Source organism: Musca autumnalis, unplaced genomic scaffold, assembly GCF_047663935.1.
Source record: "Musca autumnalis isolate F117 unplaced genomic scaffold, ASM4766393v1 scaffold_3, whole genome shotgun sequence".
NCBI lineage: Eukaryota > Metazoa > Arthropoda > Insecta > Diptera > Muscidae > Musca > Musca autumnalis.
The window spans coordinates 56,147,775-56,173,160 of NW_027411866.1; the positions used below are offsets into that span (position 1 = coordinate 56,147,775).

The 25,386-nt window shown below is 35.4% G+C and overlaps 1 protein-coding gene across 1 annotated transcript; it reads right to left on the reverse strand.

Moving 5' to 3' along the window:
• Nucleotides 1-5,287: 5,287 nt before the first annotated feature.
• LOC141397497 (uncharacterized) lies at nt 5,288-6,714 on the reverse strand. Its single transcript, XM_073973854.1, has 3 exons — nt 6,577-6,714; nt 6,180-6,324; nt 5,288-6,123 (listed from the first exon to the last, which is right to left on the reverse strand). The coding sequence occupies exons 2-3, from the start codon at nt 6,299-6,301 to the stop codon at nt 5,496-5,498; spliced, it is 750 nt and encodes a 249-aa protein (XP_073829955.1). The 5' UTR covers nt 6,302-6,324; nt 6,577-6,714; the 3' UTR covers nt 5,288-5,495.
• Between the last annotated feature and the right edge of the window lie 18,672 nt (nt 6,715-25,386).

Genomic DNA, 25,386 nt, shown 5'->3' on the forward strand with positions numbered 1-25,386 from the left:
CATATGAGCTTTTTTAATACAAATATTAAGTATATTAATTATGATTTGATTACAATGAGTACAGTATGCAGAAATGACTTCCCTTCCATTTTTTTTTTCAATTCAATTCAATTTATTTTCATTTTAGAGATGAACTATTACACCAATCGGCAAAAAAAAATATCATGAAGGGTTTGCTCCTACTACGTAATCCATAAAAGCCAAATACAACATCTAACAGAAACCAAACACCAACTCAAGTACTCAAGTTGACGAATAAAAGATCAACTCATGAAGTTAAGTTTGGTTTCATTAGATTCTTCCCGATAATCTAATCGCATAATCAAAATGTACAAACTTGTAAATGGTGATAATGAAATAAATGGATTGAGTTATATTAAAAATCATATTTTTATTTTTATAGTCAAATAGCACGTTGTAAACTTTCGCACGTGATATCCCAAGGAGGGAAGGAAGATGAGATTGGGAATATTTTCTAAATACTTTTGTTTTTTTTTTTTTAATTAAAAAAATAATTTTTATATGATGATATTTTTCGGCTTAATGTCAGTAAAAAGTGTTGTTAAAAAAAAAAAATAAAAAATAATGCAAAAAATAAATGTTGTGCCTTTTTACTGTACATACATACAAATATTTATACATTACTTGTATTAAAAATACTATACTTCTTTCCAAGGCATATTTATATAACCCAACCTTTACACATGCCAGTGACAGTTCGAAAAATTCAATACATACACAATATTTTACTACCACAATTACATTTTTTGAACTGTCGACTCCACTGGCACTAGATTTTTCATGCCAGCAAAATTTTGAGCTGGCTGCCAGTGATATGTCGAAAATGAAAAAAGAGTTGCCGAGACTATTTTCTAATCCATGTACATTTTTGTTTCTTTTAAGAATGCAAAGATTTAATGCATATTTTCAAAAAGATTAGGAAACACAAATAATACGTCTTGGTAGCTGCAATATATTATTGGTTAGTAAAGGCATAATTTTGATGTTTTTCATGCAAATATAGGTTGATAAATAATTTCCCCTCTGGGATTATACAATATTGAAAAGGCGGCAATACCAGATTCATTATGTTTATGATTGAAAACTATCTTTTTAAAACGAAATAAAATAAAAAGTAATAAAATATGTTTTGAATTGTGCTTTAAATCTGAAATATAATGCACTTTTGTGTGTTAATGCGGCTTAAAATAATTTTGAAATTGAACTTGCACTGGCATGTGCAAACACACAAGAAAACTGCATGCCAGTCGAACACTTTTTCGGAATTTTCGAGTATAATAGTACGTTTACGTATAACCGGATTTAACAAACCCACTGGGTTTTAAATGTCAATTCCATTGCTTATATGTTAAACAGATCCTCATAAAGAAGGTTAACCCGGCAAAAAGCTCTAGTGTGTACGGAGTTTTATACATGTACTCAATTGGCACCAATTTACTGGCATGTGTAACTGCAGCTTAAGATAGAAGTGACAATCAGAAGTATTTTTACATTTTTTGTATATTTGGTTTTCAAATATTTGCTACCATAAAATACTTCTTTTCATCGTAAACGTGTAATAACAATGAACTACGATAGTTCTGATTGCTTTATATTTACACTAGCAAAGTGCCCGCTACTTCGTATGCGGAAAGGGTATAAAAAAATAACAATATATAATATGAAAATGGCGAATTTTAATCAATATTTATTTTAGTACTGTTCGTCCCTTTTTAGTTCGATTTTCAAACAGATCAGCCTTATCTCACCTTTACACATTAACAGCGAGACAAACGTTGCAATACTCACTCTAACTCCAAAACATACAGATTCCAGCACAGTCCCTACACCCAAGAAATTGAGTACAATTATAGCACGTTTTTCGACAACATGTCTCAATCCATCACTAACTTGAATACAAAATAAAAACAGTAATCGTAATTCTGTCTCAAGATTCCAGGTGTATCCGTTCATCCAACTCCAAACTGTATCATTTCGTACTCTTCGTACCCATAAGTAAGGTTTTCGAAACTACCTCAATTCTTCACTTAAACAAATTGTACCAAATTTACTACCATTTAGTACTTTTCGTAGCCATAAGTACAAATTTTCAAAACTATCTCAGTGCTATGTTCAAACTATAACCTTAATTCCAAATTTCAGGATTCCAGATATATCCGATCACTCAAATCCAAATTTAGTTCCATTTAGTACTATTCGTATCCAAAGTACGAATTTCTAATCCTACCTCTATCAACACTCCAACATCAATTTTAATTCCCAATTTCACGATTCCAAATCTATCAATGAAATCCAAATTGTACCATATTTAGTACCATTTAGTACTTATCCTACCCATAACTAAAAATTTCCACAACTTTATCGATGCTACACTCCAACAGTACTCCTTATTTCAAATCTCGGGATTTCAGCTATATCCGTTCACCCAAATCCAAATTGTACCAAATTTTGTACCTTAGTATTATTCGTACCCATGAGTACGAATTTCCACAATTACCTCAATCCTACACGCCAACAGTAATCTTAATTCCAAATTTCAGTATTACATCTGCATCCAATCACCGCAATCTAAATTTGATACCATTTAGTAATTTTCATATCCAACGTACGAATTTCCAAACCTACTTCTATCAACACTCTAACAGTAATCGTAATTCCGAATTTCAGGTTTCCAAATGTATCCGATCACACAAATTAAAATTGTACCAAATTTGGTACCATTTAGTACTTTTCGTACCCAGAACTAAACATTTCAAAATCTTCATCCAAATTTGGTACCATTTAGTCCTATTCGCTTGTACGAATTTCCAAACCTACCTATATCAACACTCCAACATCAATTTAAATTCCGAATCTCACGATTCCAAATGTATCCTATCACTGAAATCCAAATTGTACCAAATGTAGTATCATTTAGTACTTTTCCCACTGATAACTAAAAATTTCCAAACCTTTATCAATCCTAAACTTCAACAGTACTGCTTATTCCAAATCTCGGGATTCCAGCTATATCCGTTCACTCAAATCAAATTTTGTACTACTCGTACCCATGAGAACGAATTTCCACAACTACCTCAATCCTACACGCCAACAGTAAACTTAATTCCAAATTTCAGGATTACAGCTGCATCCGATCACCGTAATCCAAATTGTACCAAATTTGGTACCATTTAGTAATTTTCGTATCCAAAGTAAATTTCCAAACCTACCTCTATCAACACTCCAACAGTAATCGTAATTCCGAATTTTAGGATTCCAAAGGTATCCGATCACACAAATTAAAATTGTACCAAATTTGGTACCATTTAGTACTTTTCGTACCCATAACTAAAAATTTCAAAAACTTCTTCAATCCTACACACCAACAGTAATCCTTATTCCGAATCTCGGGATTCCAGCTATATCCGTTCACCCAAATCCAAATTGTAGCAAATTTGGTACCATTTCGTACTTTTCGTACCCATAAGTAAAAATTGTTAAAACTACCTCAGTGCTATGTTCAAACAATAAGCTTAATTCCGAATTTGAGGATTCCAGATACATCCGATAACTTAAATCCAAATTTGGTACCATTTAGTACTATTCGTATCCAAAGTACGAATTTCCAAACCTACCTCTATCAACACTCCAACAGCACTTTTAATTCCGAATTTCACGATTCCAAATGTATCCTATCACTGAAATCCAAATTGTACCAAATTTAGTACCATTTAGTACTTTTCCTACCATAACTAAAATTTTCCAAAACTTTATAAATCCTACACACCAACAGTACTCCTTATTCCAAATCTCGGGATTCCAGCTATATCCTTTCACCCAAATCCAAATTGTACCAAATTTGGTACTATTTAATACTATTCGTACCCATGAGTACGAATTGCCACAACTACCTCAACCCTACACTCCAACAGTAATCTTAATTCCAAATTTAAGGATTACAGCTACATCCGATCACCGTAATCCAAATTGTACCAAATTTAGTACTTTTTGTTCCCATATGTCCGAATTTCCAAACCTACCGCTATCCAACACTCCAACAGTAATCTTAATTTCCAATTTCAGGATTCCAAATGTATCCGATCACCCAAATCCAAATTGTACCAAATTTGGTACCATTTAGTACTTTTCGTAGCCATAAGTACAAATTTTCACAAGTATCCCAATCCCACACTCCAATAGTAATTATAATTTCAAATTTCACTATTCCTGCTCTATCCGATCACTTAAATTCATATTGTACCAAATTTGGTACCATTTAGTACTTTTCGTACCCAAAAGTACGAATTTCCAAAATACCTCTATCCTACACTCCGACAGTAATCCTAATTCTAAATTTCAGGATTCCAGGTCCATCCGTTCCCCCAAATCCAAATTGTACCTTATTTGGTACTATTTAGTACCTTCCGTACCCATATGTACGAATTTCGAAAACTACCTCCGTATCTCAAACCTACACTGCAACAGTAATAGTAATTCCAAATTTCAGAATTCCAACTTTATCGGTTCGCCCAAATTCACATTTTACCAAATTTAGTACCATTTAGTACTTTTCGCACACAAGAGTACACATTTCCAAAACCACCGCCTTGTATCAACACATCTTCTAAACCTTGATTTTTATTCCAAATTTCAAGATTATAGCTCTATCCGTTCACATAATACCAAATGGTACTAAATTTGGTAACTTTTAGTACTTTTCGTACACTTATAGTCCGAATTTCCAAAAACCCTTTGGTATACCTTTCTATCTTTTCATCAGCGACCCTCATTCCAAATTTCAGAATTCTAGCTCTTCGCGTTTGGCTAATACTAATGGTACCATATTTAGTACCTTTTGGTACTTTTCGTACCGTTCTAGTACGAATTTCCAAAAACCAAGCCTTATCTGTCACCTTCGGACCAAGAGTGACCCTCACCCAAAATTTCATGATTCTAGCTTCAGCCGTTTCGTCTGGGCGTTGATGAATCAATCAGTCAATCAGTCAGTCAGTGAATCAGTCACTCTACTCTTTTATTAATATAGATTTTAGTTCAAATTTGTTCTACTTTAGGGCGAAACCTATAGCACCTATAGCTCTGCGTGTGCGTTCAAAAATACAAAAACAAAATACATGTATTTCAAATTGAAAACAACACCAAATACATATATTTTGTTTTTGTATTTTTGAACGCACACGCATCACGCAGAGCTATAGGTCGCCCTTAGAGGATTTTTAAAAGGTATTTATGTTTTTCCTGAGAAAAATGTTGGAATAATATTTCAATATTTTCTTTGACATTAAATTTTCTATAATAACAATAACCTTATATAAATTGCTCTGTTCCAGAACCAGCAAGAAGCTACTATTTTTTACTACGATAACATTTTTTCCTTTATGTTATCGGGAAAAATAGTAAAAATTAGTAGATTCTTGCAGTACAGGAACAGACAAAATGTGCCTTGTTTCATTCTATATAACAATCAAGGTATTTATTTATAAGATATTACATTCGGATTCTTCACTTCTAGCTGTTGGTTGGGGATGATTGATTCTTCTCACATTATTGGTTCGACGTACAGCATTACGATTTTGAATTGGCGTACGGACGTTTGAATTATTTCTATACATTCGGTCAACTTGTTCCTTTGAACTGATTTGAATTTCTGGGGAAGATTTTTCTCTTTTTACGAAAACCGCATTGTTCTTTACAAAAATGATTTTGAAACCTCTTTCCCTTAATTTGTGGCTATAACTAAATAGATCGTTTGTTTTAGCATCCAGCGGTTCATGTATACGTATATTTGAAGTTTGGGGGTTCCCCTTCAATTTGTGTTTATTTCTCAAAAACATGTCCTTGTGCTGAGCTTCCTTAAAAGACACCAAAAGCGTATTGCCAATTTGTAAAACACATTCGATGTCGTTGTTTCCAATTGGTATATACATTGTTCTGACTAATAACATAATTGTGGTTGACATTGGATCCGATTGATTAGGTTGGACATTTTTAACGATAATTTCAAGCTTGTCATTACTTGCGGTGGTCGCTCCTAATGCTTGAATGTCCAAATAAATACGATGTGGCTGTGGACTATTTCGATTGCACAAAGGACAGGTGTTGGATCTAAAATTAAGATAATTTAACATGTCACACATTATACGTACTAATTATATACATACCTTTGAAGCCAAGCTTGAATACAATCGAAATGGAATATATGTCCACATATAGTACTGCATATTTCATCAGAACCATAGGCATAGGACTCTGCACAAATCGAACATGAGGCACCAGTAGACATTTCTCCAAAAACAAAATGCGCAACTTAAATATCAAAATAAAAAAGTGATGGATCAAGTGAAGGCTACAGGAGATTGGAGGGAAATAAACGAAAGCTCTAAACTTTTCTTATCAAACAATTGCACCCTTGCCACATGACGGAAACAATTTTGGGTAATTCTATATCATTGGAATATGGAAATTATTAATGAAAATTCATCGGATACCATGGCACAATTACCCAGGTAGTGGCATCGTAAAATTTTGAATATGTTCATAGCGATCATGAATACTCACGTAGGGAGCTTCTCACGAGTGAGCTGCAGCTCACTTCTCGACCTATCACAACCCGCTTGCGCGATGGGCTAGTTCGGCATCGGAAACTCGTCGATTCTCAGCGTTACAGTAACTAGTTCCACTTCTGACCCCTCACAGTGCAATCAACTGTAAACTTTAACATGGGGATGTCATAGGAGTTAACCAATTGACACTCCAGGTTTACTGTCATATACCAGTTTATTTATAAAAAAGTGGTGGGAAATAGTCACAACTGACGCTTCGTCGTTTACTTGGGGATATATAGGTGTCAATTGGTTCCCTTCGCATTACTTTTGGGTCAATTGTGAACTAGTACCACTTACCTCTAGTTTAGGACTATTTAAATTGCGAGAATTGGAATTGCTAGCGGGTAGAAAGAAGACGGCGATTTGCATATTTCCTTGGTATTCCATTTTTATACCACAACAATATGAATAATATGTACGAAGATATTCAGTCCATCAACACTAGCTTCTGTTATTGGATGCTTCATTTATATTAAAGTTATGAAGAAAATGTAAATGTGAATTATTTATACAATTCGTCGTTTAAGTTAAGTTAATTAAGTCGCAACTGACGCCTCCTCGTTTACTTGGGGATAAAAAGGTGACAATTGGTTCCCTTCGCATTACTTAGGGGCCAATATTTGTACTAGTACTGATTAGAACTAGTTCTGTAGTGGGATTCTGTAACTCATTTTTGCTGTTATCGATAATTGTCGGTAAAATTAAAATGCTTATAATTTCGATAATAAACGAAATTTGTCGGTAAGTTAACGATGAATAAAAAGTAGTCGCTAGCCTCCACCGATACAAACAGTGATGCCAACTCTTCTTTATGTTTTTAGTCATAATTTTGCGATTTAATTTTACCGATTTTTGTCGGTAACAGCAAAAATGAGTTACAGAATCCCACTACTGGACTACTTAAATTGCGACAATTGGAATTTTCGTCGCAAGCGGGAAATGACAAGGGTGGAGCGAAAAAAGTGAAGAAGGGTTCACAAGTTGGAAAATTGAAAATAGTGCCGCATTTTGTGAACCCTTGAAAATATAATTTGTGTTGCCATATCGTTATTTTATTTACAAATAATTTTGCAATAACTAAATTCGTAATTTTTTTATAAAACACTACTTTATTTTAAATTAAATTAATATTTCTAAAACCAAAAATACTTTTTATCAACAATCCACTTTAAAAATACTTGGTAATTGATAAAAATATTAAATGTTTGATATGTGGCAACATCTGTAACAGCTGTTTTTTTTTTGTTTTGACAGATATGTATGTTTCTGTAATTTGCCAGAACATGCCCGAATACACTGTGCAACAAAATGGAGCTCAAAGTCTGGGGGTGGAAAATTCCTTTTGGGGATGAAAGCTCTTAGTGAGTATATACAGAACCCAGAAGGACAGATCCGCCGTGAGTCGAACTTTTGAGATATGGCGTGATGAATATTTTGCTGAAGACCCTATAAGACCTCAGATATTAGCGTTATATCTTCGTCCGCTGTTGTTTTAGCTTATTTTTGAGATTACATTTCTTCAGCCAAATCAAATGAGGATTATTTTCGTAGAGCATTTTGACCTTCTATCTCGCTTCCTTCAATGTCCTTTTCGTCCTTTATTTTAAGAGCGACTATAAAAGTACCACAAGATGACGTTTTTCAGCTTCGAAATGTTCTACAAAAATGTCGCTCAAAAAATTTTAGGTACGGCTCTCATTGACAACTAATCGATTTTGTCGCGTTTTCATAGTCATTTTTTAAATTTACCCCTGTTTGCTCAGAAAAAAAACTGTGTTTTATGTTTTTGTATGTTCTGTAACGAATATGCAAAAAACAAAATATATGGCCTGTTTCACTAAGACGATTCGAATACAAAATCTTACGAATTAATACCAAACTCCTGTTGTTATAGACAGTTTTTGTTTGATTAAAAACACAAATGAATCAAATATTTTTCAAAATACAGAAGTTTGGGAGTAGTTCGAACGAATTTGTATTCGATTCGACTTAGTGAAACAGGCCAATAGTCTTTTTCTGAACAAAAACAGGGTAAATGAACAAAACGACCACGAAAACGCGACAAAATCGATTTGTTGTCAATGAGAGCCGTACCTAAAATTTTCTGGCCGACATTTTTGCAGAACATTTCGAAGCTGAAAAACGTCATCTTGTGGTACTTTTATAGTCGCTCTTAAAATAAAGGACGAAAAGGACATTGAAGGAAGCGAGATAGAAGGTCAAAATGCTCTATGAATATAATCCTCATTTGATTTGGCTGAAGAAATGTGATCTCAAAAATAAGCTAAAACAACAGCGGACAAAGATATAACGCTAATATCTGAGGGCTTATAGAGTATCCAGCAAAATATTCATCACGCCATATCTCTAAAGTTCGACTCACGGCGGATCTGTCCTTCTGGGTTCTGTATATACTCACCAAGAGCTTTCAACCCCAAAGGAATTTTCCACCCCCAGACTTTGAGCTCCATTTTGTTGCACAGTGTATTCGGGCATGTTCTGGCATTCACCTCTGCACCTCACGTGTATCGAACACACCTAAAGCTGTTCTGCAATACACTTTACACCTAGTTGGGGTGTATTCCTCACACTGTAATATTGATGGCGAGACTGGGGGAGTGTTTTTTAAAGAAACAAATTGAAATTTTCTACAAAAAACTTCATAGGACAAAAATGTAATGTGTTCTCTATGACCATTTAAAAAAATAGGCCTGTTCGATAAAAAGTATTTGCAAGTTCTTGCAAGTACTTGCAACTACTTCTCATTTCTCTTTTACTGAGCAAGTTTGTTATCGAACAGCGTTTTGTAAAAGTTTGTACAAATTTGTGCAAACTTTTGGGTTATCGAACAGACCTAATATTAAAAATCTATTTTTTCTCAAAGTACCAAATTTAACATGTTGCTCTTGTAGAAGTTCGTTATTTTGTTTACGTCTGTTTCGTAAACAATAAAACGAACGCATGTGTATTCGTTGATGCGCCAACACAGACTGATATTTTTTCATTGTTAATGATAAAGTTTGAAAGCTCAATAAAGCTTTCCAAAGTTCTTTCGTGAAATATGAAAGCTCTTTTCGCGTGAGATACAGAAACGCAATTGCTTTTACATGTGAAGTGCATGTGTAATGTGATGGATGCACGGTGAATTCCAGAACATGCCCGATTATTTCATTTCATTTATTTCACATGTAATTTGAGGCGATGGGGTCCATAAAAAAATTACAATATATGTATGTACGCATTAAGCTAAACCTTAAACAGGAAAAACTACTCAATTTTTTACAAGTAAACATTAAGAATTTTTATAATATTATTGTATTAAATAAAAATATAATTAAACTTTAAAAAACAATAATTATCCTCCCTCGAGGAAAAATGCGCATAAGCAAGATAGCTAATACTACACCTCATTAGGCATAACCACAATTTTTTTTACTACTCAAAGGCATTAAAAAAATTAATTTATATAAACTAGAAAAATATGTTTCAATAACACTATTGGAAATGCTGATGAAGTTTGTTGGAGTACGTACAATTCTATTGACGACACTGTAATTACGAATGACGTATCCATTAAATGAACAACTCGGGGAATTTGCAACTGACTGTTTCTTGATGAATGAGAAAACAAAAAGCCCTAGATCTACCTGAGATTGCAACACAGAGGAAAATCTCGAATCTCCTTTAAACACTAATTGAAGATCATCAGCAAAAGCGAACGGGACACACCAACTCTCCAACTTGGCAAAAAGATCGTTCATGTAAATAACAAATAGAAGAGGTCCCAAAACAGACCTTTGGGGCACTCCACTACTCACCGCAAGCTGGCCACTACACCTGTATTAAATAAATTACGTATTTGCTTCAAATACTTGTTTTAGGCGCAAGTGTATTTAAATTGGATTAAAATATACAATTTTTGTGTGACATTTCTGGTCATAGTTTGTCCATATTTACATTAGGCAATATTTCTTGCGGCAATTGCCAGTCTGTTGGTGAGAGAGGCAAAAGGTTGCCATATGCCCCAGCTCTCTCGCCTTCAAATTGACAAGGAAAGTTGCCCAACGTAAATATGGACTTTATACGGCTGCAAGAAACTTAATCTGTTTTGTTCGAATTACAAGTGGAAAAATTCGAATTACAAATAGAATAATTCGAATTAAAAATGAATGAATGTTCCTTTACTTTACAGGTTAAAAATGGTAACATCAGAAAATGGGGTTTATACACGGTATGTTTTTTACATATTCATGCATAGAAACTGTCACTTTTTTCGCCCATATGCACGGCAAAATTTTATTTTTCATTCGTTTTCTGTTGTTTTTTTATTTATTTCGAGTACAAATAAAACAGCTGTTTACCTTTGGTTGTACAGACGAGAATAGAGCGCGTTCTATTCGAAAAATATACATATGAGCTGTGTTCCTTTACTTACCTGAGGTTACCATTTTTACCATTTTTAACCTGCAAAGCGTTCCTTAACCCCCAAAAGTGGCAAAACTGGAAGCAATTTTTAAGAGAGTGAGAGTGGAGAGAGAGCGAAAATGGCATTCTCTTCTACCACAGGCTACCAGCAAAATTTCTACAGGTAAAAAAGGCAGAACTGATTTTTCGACTTTTGTTTGACGATTATTTCACAATGAAGAAGAAAATGGACGAAAAACAGAAGAAAAAGTCGAACGCTGACAAAACTAAATTAAAAACTGTGAAATAAAAGACGAAAATTGATTTTTTATGTTTCTTTTTGACATTGCTGTCAGATCTACCATTTTTCCGTTCCTTTACTTTTCTGGTAAAAATGTACCACTCTTACCATTAAAAAAGTAAAGGAACAAAGCTATGTATGCACATAACACTTTGATGCATTTAAATTTCTGTATGGTTCACACCATGTGTACAAAATTTAGATTTGTAAAAAGTGACAGTTGGTATGCACAAATATGTAAAAAACATACCGTGTAGAACACACTTAAGTAAAGGAACACTGCTATTAAATAATTTATTTCCTTTATTGGTCCATATTTACATTAGGCGATTTTCCTTGCGGCAATTGTCAGTTTGTAGGTGAGAGAGGGTGTTGAGAGGCAAAGGGTTACCATATGCCTCACCTCTCTCTCCATCAAACTGACAATTTCCGCAAGTAAAATTGCCTAATGTAAATATGGTCTTGTTTCGTACAGAATTACTTCCCTACTCAACAAAATTTTCAATATCCGGCACAAGAATGAAAAAGGGGATTCCCCAAAAATAGAACATAAAAATGTTTAACATTTGCCAAAGTTTTACGTACAACACATAGGACAATTTGAGTGATTTTAATTAAAAAATCTGAATGTTAAATGTTGTCAAAGTTAATTTATAAAAAAAAGGTAAATGTTTGTGTGAAAGGGATTATCTTGTAATAATTAGTGTTGGGCAATCTCGTTCATTGAGCGGATCGATCTTTTTCATTCCGCTCACCAAAAAGATCCGGGTCGTTTACTTCGTTCGTTGGCTCTTTTTCGTTTAACAATACATTTGACTGTATTATTTTCTTTTGAAGTCGTTCGTTCTCTGCTGCATATAACTCCGTCGTTCTTTTCACCGAATCGTTCTTTTGAAAACGTTCGTTCACGAATGACACACTGTGTGCTAATGGGGGTGGTTTTTGTTTCTGAACGTAGTGGTGGTGGTTTTGATATGAAAGAACCAGATGAACGAATGATGCAAAAGAAAGATATGATCGAGATGTGTTACTGAACGAGGTGAGTTACTGAGCGAGAGTAGCTCTCTGAATCATTGTTTGTTTTGTGTGGAAATGTGTGCTGCTTGCGCTAACGCAGCGTTTGTTTAGAGTTTGACTGCAAAACCAATGCTGCTAATTTTGTAAGCAGCAATGACTCGTCCATCGGGGATCTAAATCATAGCCGACCAAGAAGAGCGAGCGCTTAAATTGTTTATGTGTGGGTAAAATTACACTGACAGAACAGGGTGATGATTTTCATATTGAGTGTGAAATGAAAAATATATTGTTGGCGCGTTCGCTTTGTATGACTTAAATTAAAAATAATAATAAATAATAATAATTTGAAAAGTATTTTTCTTCATATGTTAATTTTTTTGAGAGAAAAAACAAATTGTATATAAAAATGATTTTTAAGACTTTCTAAGCATACATACATTTTTTATTGTTGCATTGCAGACGAGGCATTCTGCGTCATTAAAAATATTAATACAAAACAAAAACCATTTTCAAATTCTTCCCTCCACATATTTGCTGTACAACTGCAAAATCTTTTCTGTGTACCCAAAAATAAACAAATAAAGCGGCACCAACCTGCTTGCATGAAATTCAGTACAAGACTGAAGTAAAAAAATCAAAACATTTGCTCTCTTACTTTGCGTTCGGGTCGCGTGTGTGTGATTTGCCGAAAAACTTCGTAACCAAATCAAGTCCCACGAACGGCCATGATCTAAATGAACAATATAAAAGAATGAGCTGGATACGGATCTGTTCGTTCTTTTCACGGAATCGTTCCTTTGAGCCGGTTCGTTCATGAACAACGCAACTCTAGTAATAATTAATAATAGGTGGTTGTACATTTATATTTTTGCCAGAACAGAAATACATATTTATATATACTTTATTTTTTATTAAAGGAATATGTTTTGACATCAAGAGAAGACATCCGCTGGGCCACCTTGTTATTGCAGTTTTTTTGTGGATTCAGTATATCTGGTAGCTTTGTTTTTTGTTGACATTAACAACACTATAGTCGCTCTTCTTCCATAAAATAAAAATCCCTGAGGATGATTGTCGAAGACAATTGAAATATTGGAAATGATAAATAAAATTTAAACCAACAAAAAGAAACAACAGCCTTTTAATGACCTTCAGCCAAACCATCATCTACCAAAAATAAAATTAAATAATTTCATGTTCAGTTTGGTAACTTAAAAAATATTAATTCATTTTGAAAGAAAGGATTAACAAACATTTTAATTTTTGTTTGCTGGTTTTTTGAACACTATTTCTTTTGGATACTCGATTCTTTTGCCTCTGCATTGATTTGCGTATTTGGTCTTCCCCTGAACCACTCGAGTTTTCATGCCGCGAAACAGCTTCTGAAATGGAATATGTAAACATTAAAAGATTTTTTATTATGTAGTATATATTGAATTTCAATGATATGAACTTACCTAATATGACATCGTAAATGTTCTGTAGTTGTTTTAAACTTTTTTTTGCCATGTATCCCATCCATGATACAATAAGAAGGTAGCATTATCAGCCCAGCTGATGGTAACATAACGTGTCAATTGCATTGAATTTGTCAATTTTTGACATTTTAGTTACCAAAAACGGCAGTTGCTGCTACCTTCTTATTGTATCATGATCACACCGACATTATATTTCATGGATACGTTGTCATCTATTATGTGTTTAAAATTTTTTTAAACTCCTCCCCCTTCCAAGATCTTTGCCACAATATTGACCTGTTAATTATGATTTAGAAAATATGATTTAACATGGAACATTATTATATTACATATAAGAAAAAATTTACTTACATATTGTGCTTTATTTTCGGTGTTGATTTCAGTATTTAATTGTATTAAATCTTCCTCTGTTGTTATTGGAAATTTGTTGGAAATGGGGTTTTCATTAATTTTTTGACGTACAAGATTTTCGATCATGAGTTGATTTGTTGCAACGGCTTCAACTATGATTTTTAGCTGGCCTATAGGAATATAAGAATATATATCATAAAAAAGTTGATTTTGGAAAATTGGTGATTTGAAATACCTTGAATAACGTTCAGTTGCTTCTGAATATTATCGGCTATGGAAATGAAGGCAGATTCCGTAGCTTTTGAAATATTAACAGATGTTGTTGGAGGTTGATCTGAAATATATGTAAAAATGTTATTACATTTATTGAGGAACTACTATATATAAAACATATACTTAAAATTGATGCATCGTCTTATTTTTTTATTTTTATTTCGTCTTATTTTTTTAGTGGACTACCAGATTTTTGGTTCGATTGGGGAATAATTTCTGGCTTCCACTATTCTAAATTGTTTTAAATGAGTAGAGGGGTAATGAGAGTTCTGGACCACAAAAGCGCCTTTTTGCCTATTCGGCCCACTGTGCAGGCTGTGTGTGTGTGTGTGAGAGAGAGAGAGAGTGCGTGTGTGTGTGTGTGAGAGAGTGTGTGTGTGTGAGAGAGAGTGTGTGTGAGAGAGAACAAGAGAGAGAGAGATCACTAGATCGAGAGAGTATTTGGAGAGCAGATCTTAAATGTAAACATAGCTTAAATATATACAAAATATTAGGGTGTCTCAAAAATATTACCTCCAAAAATATTAGGATTGCCACATTTACCGCTTAAATTAAAAAAATATTACGTTGAATCATGAAATATGGGGTCCCCAATGTGAGAGTTAGGATAAAGACCAGCCCTAAGAAGCAATTCTTACCCGAACAGACCTATTGTGCGAGAGAGTTTTATTCAAACAAATGTATGGCATTAGAGAACATATGAGAAAACTAAAATAAGAGAGAGAGAGAGAGTAAACTAATAGACGGTTATACATTTACCCATTTACATGTATGTATCTCCAGATAGTTAGGATAAAGACCAGCCAAAAGATGCAATTTTTGTCGATTTGAACCACTGTGCGAGTCAGTTGGAATTAAACAAATGATTGAGTGGAGTATATCTAGAGAACCACATTTAACCTGTATATGTGTGGAAAGGAGCCAGACCTTGATTTCGGGAGAGAACCACATTTAACCTGTATATGTGTGGGAGGGAGCCAGACCTTGATTTCGGGAGAGAAACATATTTATCCTGTATATGTGTGGGAGGGAGCCAGACCTTGATTTCGGGAGAGAAACACATTTATCCTGTATATGTGTGGAAGGGAGCCAGACCGAGAAGTTGAGAGAGAACCACATCTGATCGTTAATGTAAACAAAATACATTTCAATATATGTCTGTCTATAAGCATGCCGAATCATGATCGTAATCAAAGTGGATTTTTCCGTCCGTCCGCCAGTCTCTCTGTGAGCATGTTCAATCATGTTCATAACTTAACATATGTATGCCCAATTAATTTCACAATATTGTGAAATTCATGTTTTAGCATACTACAGTTTTCGTATAAAAAGCAAATAATCTTAAATAAGATTCAATGTATACCCAATTAATTTCACAAGTTTGTGAAATTATTGATGATGGTCAGGTTCGTTCGTCTTTTGAATTTCATAACTCCGCTATGAGTTGAGATGAATGTCAGAGTTTCTCATATTGCAACAAAACCCCAAGAATAAACATTAAGTGACCATGAAATGATTCGTACAAATTCTTTCCGTTGTTTTACTCCATGTTAGAGTACTGGTGATCGATACATTGACCAAAAATTTGATTTTTGTCAACGAGCATTTAAATTTAAATTTAGACAAATGTAAACAAATCTGCAGTATTCAATGCTACAAGAATATTTCTTTGTTCGTAGGAATTCTTGCCCTTGTGGGTATTACACATTTTGTGTATGTTATGCATGTTGATCATCAAAAGATGGGAGAGGGGGATTCAATTGTGAGGTGGGGTATGGTTTAGGAGCATCTTGATGCTGGAATACATTCAATACTTTGATTCTTCTAAATACTTGTATATTGAAGGGATTTGATGAGTACGCCACCAGTTCTTAATACGTCACATATTTTTTAAGAAGCTTAAATGCACTGCACAGTGTGTTAAAACAACAAAAATAACATCCAAAATGTTAGGCTGAACCAAATTTAGAGTAAGTCTAAATTAAATCATATGTATGAGTGAGAGTATTAGCATTATTGTCATCAAAAACATACACATACATATATAAGCGTTTAAATATAGGCAAGGCAAAATATGAAACAAAGTTGGATATTTTATCTCCAGTATGTGTGGGAAGCAAAATATGAAACAATGTTGCATATTTAGCCTCCTATATATGTGAGAGAGGGAGCGATAGACAGAGAATTGGAAAAGTCCCCCAGATTTTTACGTTAATGTAATCAAAATTACATGTCAATGTATATGTAAGCGTAAAAATTAAGCAAGGCAAAATATGAAACTCACACACACACACACACTCTCTCACACACACACACACACACAGCCTGCACAGTGGGCCGAATAGGCAAAAAAGGCGCTTTTGTGGTCCAGAACTCTCATTACCCCTCTACTCGAAAATGAAATGTTACGAATATATACATATTAGCTTTGTTCCTTTACCTTTTTAATGGTAAAAGTGGTAAAAAAGAAAAGTGTCAAAATTGCTCAAACTTGCTCTCTCATAAACATTTTTACCAGAAATGTAAGGGAACGGAAAATGGTAGATCTGGTAGCAATGTGAAAAAGAAACATAAAAATAAATTTTCTTCTTTTATTTCACAGTTTTTAATGTTGGATTGCCAGCGTTCGACTTTTTCTTCTGTTTTTTGTTCATTTTTTCTTCATTGTGTAATAATCGTCAAACAAATGTCGAAAAATCAGTTCTACAATTTTATACCTGCAGAAATTTGTCTGGTAGCCTGTGGTACAAGAGAAAGGCACATGTGCTCTTTCTCCTCTCTCACTCTCTTAAAAATTGCTGCCAGTTTTACCACTTTTTGGGGTTAAGGAACGCTATGCAGGTTAAAAATGGTAACAACAGGTAATGGGGTTTATACACGGTATGTTTTTTAAATATTCATGCATAGAAACTGTCACTTGAAGTTCTATCGGGCTTAAAAAAACACCCTTTAATTCCTTCTGCACGGCAAAATTTTATTTTTCATTCGTTTTCTGTTGTTTTTTATTTATATCGAGTACAAATAAAACAGCTGTTTACCTTTGTTTGTACAGACGAGAATAGAGCGCGTTCTATTCGAAAAAAATATACAAATGTATGCACATAACTCCCCCGCCGGGGATAACAATCTTGGCGCGATGCGGGGGCTTGACGCCACAATCTGCTCATTCAATTTCTTTAGTGTTGAACTGGGGGGTTGTGACTGACCAAAGGTTATCCACTCCTTGTCGAAGACCTACACAATACACTGAAATCCTACAGTGTACTTTTGGGGTGAGTGACATATATTTGGTTACTGATCTCCTACAAAATAATTCGAGATCCCCTAACACCGGGGTGTTAAGCGACCACGTGCCTATTGGTGTTTAAGGTTTGCAGTCATGGTACCGACTGTATTATAACGGAGCCTCGTTGATACCTGGGCACCTCAACGAGTAGCAGGCTTAGTTGTCAAGTTCCAATCATGGTAGTGGAGGGCTATGCCATGGTTGTACTCAGTTCCCCCATCTAAAAATCTTTCTATGCATGACAATATTAAAAACAAAAAAACAACAACAAACCCCTTTGATAACGACCCCTGCTATAACTATGGACACTGCTGCACCTAGTGCAATTAACCTAAATTTGGGCGGGGACGACTGTTCCACACCGACCCTGGACAGAGTTAGCGACTCAATAAACTCGCAGAGCAGGGAATTGCTCAATCTCCTGAGGGAAAGTGCGTCCCTTCACCTGAGTCGGGAAAGTTCTCCCATAAGCAACTGGGAGGACATCCCCCTGTCTGATGATGAGATGGATACTACGGTCATCCCATCTCAGAAGGAGATGTCCCCCTCGGTTGCTTCTGGGAGCACAAAACCGGATGGGAAGGGAGTAACTCCGTCAGGGGATGTTACGTCGGTCGCGACCGATAGACCCAGTCTTCCCAGGCAGGACGCCTTGGTGGATGAGGCTATGGATGAGGAGACTGGAAATTCTCTCACCTCCCCATCCATCAAGAGTAGTAAGGCCCGGGAGAGAAAGGATAAGCATGGCTACAAAAGAGCAGTTAACTACTGCTCTAGATTTGTAGACAAGTCTCCAGGTGAGGTCTCCCCGGCGGAATTCCGGGAGATTAGGTTGAAGCTCCGCTTCTTGAGGCGTATTGAGAGGAAATACCCTCATTTTGAGAAGCTTCCACTTCCATTCGACCGGATTCCGAGGCCGGACCCGGAGGCGCCAGCCCAACGACTGGCTTGACTTCCCCGGAACCAGCCACAGTACAAAATCCAGTAGTGCCGGCCTGTTCGAACCCTTTGCGGACCCCCAATGTGTCTGCGGTAGGGGAAGACACCCGGACCACACTGGCCCCACCGACACGGTCCTCGAAGTCGGAAAAGCATAGGACGATACACTTTCGAGTCCCGAGTGGAAGTAAACGGCAACAACCTCATAGGAATCCCAGGAGAACTAATTGGGAGAAATTCAACTCCATGGTCTCTTCAAGACTGTGTGAAATATCTGAACCTCACACAGAGAGGGAAGTGGACAGACGGGTTGAGGATCTCACAAATGTCCTCAGGGATTGCTATGAAAAGACATGCCCATTAACTTACCCAGGTAGGAGAACACAGCCCGGCAATAATTCCAATCTGTCCAAATTAGCTACTGTGCAAAGAGCTGCGTCAGTACTCGTTACTGGAGCAGCAAGAAGCACCCCTCAGGCCGCATTGAATGCCATACTGAACGTCCAACCTTTGGACATACTTGTACAGTATCGAGCTTCACGATCTGCCTTGAGGCTTAAAGAGCTAAATCTGTGGCGTGGTTCACATCTTGGACATGCTAGTGTTCTACAGCGGATATGTAGCCAGATTGGACTAAGAGCCAGGGGAGATGAGACTGACTACATCTCATCAAGCCTGGACTTTGACACAGCTGAAGTATTAATCCCCGACAGGAGTGAGTGGACACGAGGCAGACCACTTCCCGACAGCCTGTCGATCTTCACCGATGGGTCGAAGATGGAAGAAGGCACGGGATCTGGTGTGTTCTGTGAAGAATTAGACATCAGGAACGCATATAAGCTTAATGACAACTGTAGTGTTTTTCAGGCAGAAGTTTTTGCGGTTTTGAAAGCCTTGGAATTAATAGTGGGAATGACGAACCTTATAGATAAGGCAGTCACTGTTTACGTGGACAGTCAGGCTGCCCTAAAAGCGTTAGGGTCATACAGTATTAAATCCAGGATTGTTCAAAGATGCAGGTCTCTCTTAAAAACATGTAACATAGTTGTTAGGTTTTGTTGGGTTCCAGGGCATTGCAATGTTGAGGGAAACGAGATAGTTGATGAACTGGCTAGAAGAGGATCCCAATCCTCTGACCTCACGGTAGAGGATAGTGTCAAGCCACCTCTCTGCTTCTTCCTCGACAAACTCAGTAAGCTCCACGCAGAGAAAACCGCTAAAGTTTGGCAGAATGTGCCTGGTTGTAAGGTATCTAAGTCAATCTGGCCGGTTATCTCATGGCGTAGAACTTCGTCTCTCCTCTCGCTGTGCAAATCAGAACCGCTGTGGGGGTAATAACCGGTCACTGCGGAATTAGATCCATGACTTGCAAGTGGGATGGCAATAACATTGAGTACTGTAGGTTATGTGAGGATGAGGAGGAAACGGAGACAATCGAGCACTTTCTATGTAGATGTCCTAGACTGATGGTTAAAAGACATAGACTATTTGGTGAACATGTGATTGAATCTCTTTCCTACTTCGCCTCTATTGACCCTACAGTGTTGGTGGTTTACTGCAAGAGCCTTAAGATGCTCTGGGGCAGGCCAACACAGACCTAAAACCATTAGTAATTAAATCGTAGTTAGCTACTAAACCATCTTCCCTCTTTTAATAACCTGACTTCTCCAATACAGTCACTAATCATTCTAATTATTCTTACTCTTCTCTCTTGTCATACCAACTTCCGCTCCCCTTCCTGTCCAACCTTTCCAACCTAATCATCTTCCTCCCACACAGCACATCCCATCAACAGACATATATCATCATCCACAGGCACACAGCACCACACAGCTCTATCCACAACAGGCACCATATCACTTGTCCTCCACACCACCAATACCTTCACATACACTATCATCATCTAAATAGCCACGCATCATCATCTACAGATATATAACATATCTCCTTGTCATCACCTGAATGCACAAATCACCATATAGCCATCAGTTACATATCATCACCATCTAGAGGCACAGCACATCAACAGACTTATATCATCTCACACAGCACCACATAGCTCTATCCACAACAGGCACCACATCACTTGTCTTCCACACCACCATTATCTTCACACACACTATCATCATCTAAATAGCCGCGCATCATCATCTGCAGATATATAACATATCTCCTTTCATCACCTGAATGCACAAATCACCATATAGCCATCAGTTACACATCATCACCATCTACAACTCAACAAACATAGCCATATCCAGCATCTACAATCAAATAGCCCAAACCACACATCAATACAACATCTTTCACCTCTACAACACACATAATTTAATAGTTTGGATGATCATAATGGACCTCAAGGTCTCCGAGTGGAGTAGCTGCCAACATGGCAGCTGCGCATCCTGAACCTAACCTAACCTAATGCACATAACACTTTGATGCATTTAAATTTCTGTATGATTCACACCATGTGTACAAAATTCAGATTTGTAAAAGTGACAGTTGGTATGCACAAATATGTCAAAAACATACCGTGTAGAACACACTTATGTAAGGGAACACTGCTATTAAATAATTTATTTCCTTTATTGTTTCGTACAGAATTACTCCCCCTACTCAACAAAATTTTCAATATCCGGCACAAGACCAGCGTTGCCAGTATTTTTTAGCCTCTTTCCCCCAACTTGTCCAAAACTTGTCCCCAAAATTCCCCAGATTTTATTGAATTTCCTCAAAAAAATCCCCAAAATTTTTTTAACAAATAATTACAAAAAAATCGAATGTAGTTTTATTTTACTATTGAAATTCATATCATTAAACTCTATACATTAATGTATATTATACCTACGGTGACCAATATTTTTGGATGAAAATAGAGTACATATACGAGGGTTACTACATAAGTTTCTGGCCTAGACAACAAGGCCTGGCGCCATTTACTATTTCCATTGGAAAGTTTGACATTTTTAGTATAAGCGTACTCAGTACGATTTGACGTACCACCGTGTTGAGTTTTCTACAGCGACTTGAAGAATAAATTTGCAAAAAAAAAAAATAAATGGAATTTACTTGTGAAAATTTTTGTCCGATTATTTCTCACAATATATATCATAGTCAGTAGTCACACATACAAAATTGTGTATAAATCGTGGTAAGAAATACTTTAGACAGCAATTAAACTTTTAATGATGTTAAATGTTCGAGTTTTCATTACCAGGCCAGAAAAACTTTTAAAGTTTTCAAACCAACAGAAAAACCAGCGATTTGAAATCACTGATTTCATTTTAACAAATACAATATTTGGATTATCTTTGATTTCATTGGATTATCTTTGCATTCACATGTATTTGCAAAACAAAAACCAAAAATAGAGGACATTGAGTATGTGCGATGAAAATAGAGGACAAATAGAGTACGTTGAAAAAATAGAGTACGGGCTCTTAAAATAGAGTACTGTACTCTATAATAGAGTACGGTTGGTCACCGTAATTATACCCCGTTTATATATAACCGGATTTAACAAACCGACTGGGTTTTAAATGTAAATTCCATTGCTTATATTTCAAATAAATCTTCATAAAGAAGGTTAACCCTGCAAAAAGCTCTAATATAAACAGCATATTATACATTAATTAAATTACAATATTGAAAACTTCACTTTCAAGTGATTCAGAATCATTCGTCTCATTGGATTTATATAAATTTTATAATGATAGAGTTGTAGCATTTCTTTAGGTGGGTCAAAATTTCTACAACAAATGGAGTTTTTAGAAAATTGATTTTTTTTCTAGTAACTAGTATTGCATTTTATTTCTGAATATGATTCAAAATAGAAGACCCTTACTACTTAATGCCATGTTCATACCAGCATTTAAATAACGTCGTTCGTTCTCATAATTACCTACACGAATTAACCCGTTCATACGACATGGTACACAATTCATAGCAACATGATTCATATTTTCATAGTTTTTGTTTACTGATTTTAAGGAAAGTTTCAGCCAAACGACGAGTAAAATTAATTGATATGAACTGAAAAAATATTTGTCCTTCTTACAGATATCTATTCAATATTAAATTATATTACTTTCATTCATGTTTTCTGGTTTTTTCTCAAAATTTTGGTGTTTTCAGTATATTTTCTAATTTTTGTATTTTCAAAATTAACAAGAGAGAGACCTGCCAAAATAACTTTTTGGTATACAGACTTTCCGGCAGGCATTTGATTTTCGTTTCTATATTTGTACGCGAATTTGAAACGATGGATAAGAAATGCAACTGCAATGAAAGAGAAGACAAAATTTGCTATGATTTGAATGTATACTAGTCGTTAAACCGTTCACTTTTCATTCATATTTTGCAGTTTTTCTAAAAAGATTTGGATTTTTAATACATTTTTAATTTTTTATTTTTCCTGTCATAATTAATTTATTTCGATAAATTCTCTCATTTGTTAGAGATGGGAAACATTTTATCGTCGTTCTGAGAGTAATTTAAATTGAACAATGTACACAAATCGTTGTTCGTTCTCAATATTTTTGTATGGGAAATGAAGTAATTATATCGTAATTTGGGGTCGAACAACGAATAGAGAGCGAAACACCGTCAGTCTGAACAAGGCATAAGAATTACTTGTTGGAACGGAAAGCATATCGTCTGCTCCGTCGGAAAAGGTCGTAAGTCCACTTTTTTGGAAATCGCGTTTTTGTTACAGGATGATAGTACACGTCAAAACACGTCGTATGATACAAAGAAAATGGTAGTACGTCGCGTTTTTCTATATGTTTTGCCCTTGTCGGAAAAGGTCGTAAGTCCACAAAACGTACAAATTTGAGTACATACGAAAAGGTCGTAAGTCCGCCGGAAAATGTATTCTTTAAAAGAATACTACAGCTAATGTAGTTCAGATATAATGTTTAACGTCATCCATGGTTGGGGTACAATGTAAAGAACTAGCCTACACCTTTGGAGCCTTTTGGCGGAGCCTTTGGACCAAACTTGAACAAAAATGTGATAATTTCTATATTGCAAAGAAAATTTACATTTGAAATCTATTTTCCCCTATAATGGGTACTTTACACGATATGTAATTTTACATATGTGTTGTCACTTTGCGTATACATTTTGTATATAAAAAGTGACAACCCATATGTAAAATACATATCGTGTAAAGTACCCCTAAGCGAACTGATTATGAAAGATTGACTTCTGGCCTTTTCATTGATACAAATTGTGATGCTGTATGTGTTCAAATACCTCATATATTGTAAAAAAAACCAAGATTTTTACTTTTTTACTGTCGTATATCTTACTTAACTTTATTAGCTGGTAATTTGTGGTTTCTCTAGGGACATTTATTCACATAACGAGATCAGTTTGTATTCTAAATTGAATAAAGTAATACCTTCTAACGGACGGGTAAGTGCAATGTTTATATTATTAAATGATTCTAAAATAAATATTGATTGAAATGTTATTAAACTAAGAAGACATAATGGTTTTTGCTAACAAAGAGCAGTATGAATTTGGAATGGAATTAGACGATGGTGTCATGGGTCTAGTTTCTTATGGCTTTCACGGTGATTCTGAAAGCTCTGATGATAAACTTCCTAAGCCCAGGAAGACATTACATTCATTCTGAGGAATATTGATGCCACACCTTCAAAATACTGGAAATCGGGAGGTACCGTTCTATGGGGGCTATATGAAGGCGTCAATACTAAACATCCTTGAAGTAATAGAAACTTCTATACCAAATCACGAAGATCTATCTTTAAAATTGCGAGCTGTATCTTTATTTCAAAAGACGGACAAACGGTCATGGTTATACCGACTTAGAATTTTACTGCGATCAAGAATATATATAATTTATAGGTCTCGATATCGATATGTTACAAACTGAATGACAAATTTAATTATACCCTCCATGTTATGGTGTACGGTATAAAAATCTTCAGAAATGTTGGTGTCGATATGCAATTTTAACATACCGCCAAATAACTGATGACTTGAGGCATGCCGACTGTGTCCACCTTCTTAAAATGTATCTTATATACCTGATGAAACTATAGCTATCGATATGTTGCCTTCTAATCTAAACACATGCTTTCCAATAAGACCAAAGCTTCGTTATGCATAACATCTGGTATTTCAATTGATTTGTCTAATTGCTAAAATATGTAGCCATGATTGGGGAAACGGAATCGCTCGTAAGTTTTATATATGTATATAGCGCATTTAAAAAATATATAGCCTACTTCCACCAAGGGACATCCCTGTTCATAATCTGAAAATTACATGGAAAAAGTACTTAGGGTCGGATATTCAACAACAGTTGCCTCGCAAATTAATTTTCTGACCGATATTTTCATAACTTTAGCAAAAAGGCGTTTTTTAAAAAACAAATTCAAAAAAATATGGAGCCTAATTTCACTCCGTTTGTTCATTGCATGGTACAATAATACAGGTAGCATTATCATGCCAGCTGATGGTAACATAATGTGTCAATTGCATTGAATTGATGTCAAATTTTGACATCTTATGTTGCCAACAATTGCCGATGCGGCTACCTGTGTATTTGTACCATGGTTCATTGTATATTCTCATGGTACAATTAAAAAAGGTAACCTTATGCAATCATATGTTTACAATTTTTTCTAAATTTAAACTTTGACAACATTTTATTGTCAAAACGGATTTGACAATAATTTTCTA

What these genes read in the sequence shown, in the direction of transcription:
- LOC141397497 (XM_073973854.1), bottom strand. Translation starts at nt 6,301, where the DNA reads ATGTCTACTGGTGCCTCATGTTCGATTTGTGCAGAGTCCTATGCCTAT. An exon ending in ATTCAAGCTTGGCTTCAAAG is followed by an intron (nt 6,124 to 6,179) that starts GTATGTATATAA and finishes TCTTAATTTTAG; the next exon opens with ATCCAACACCTGTCCTTTGT.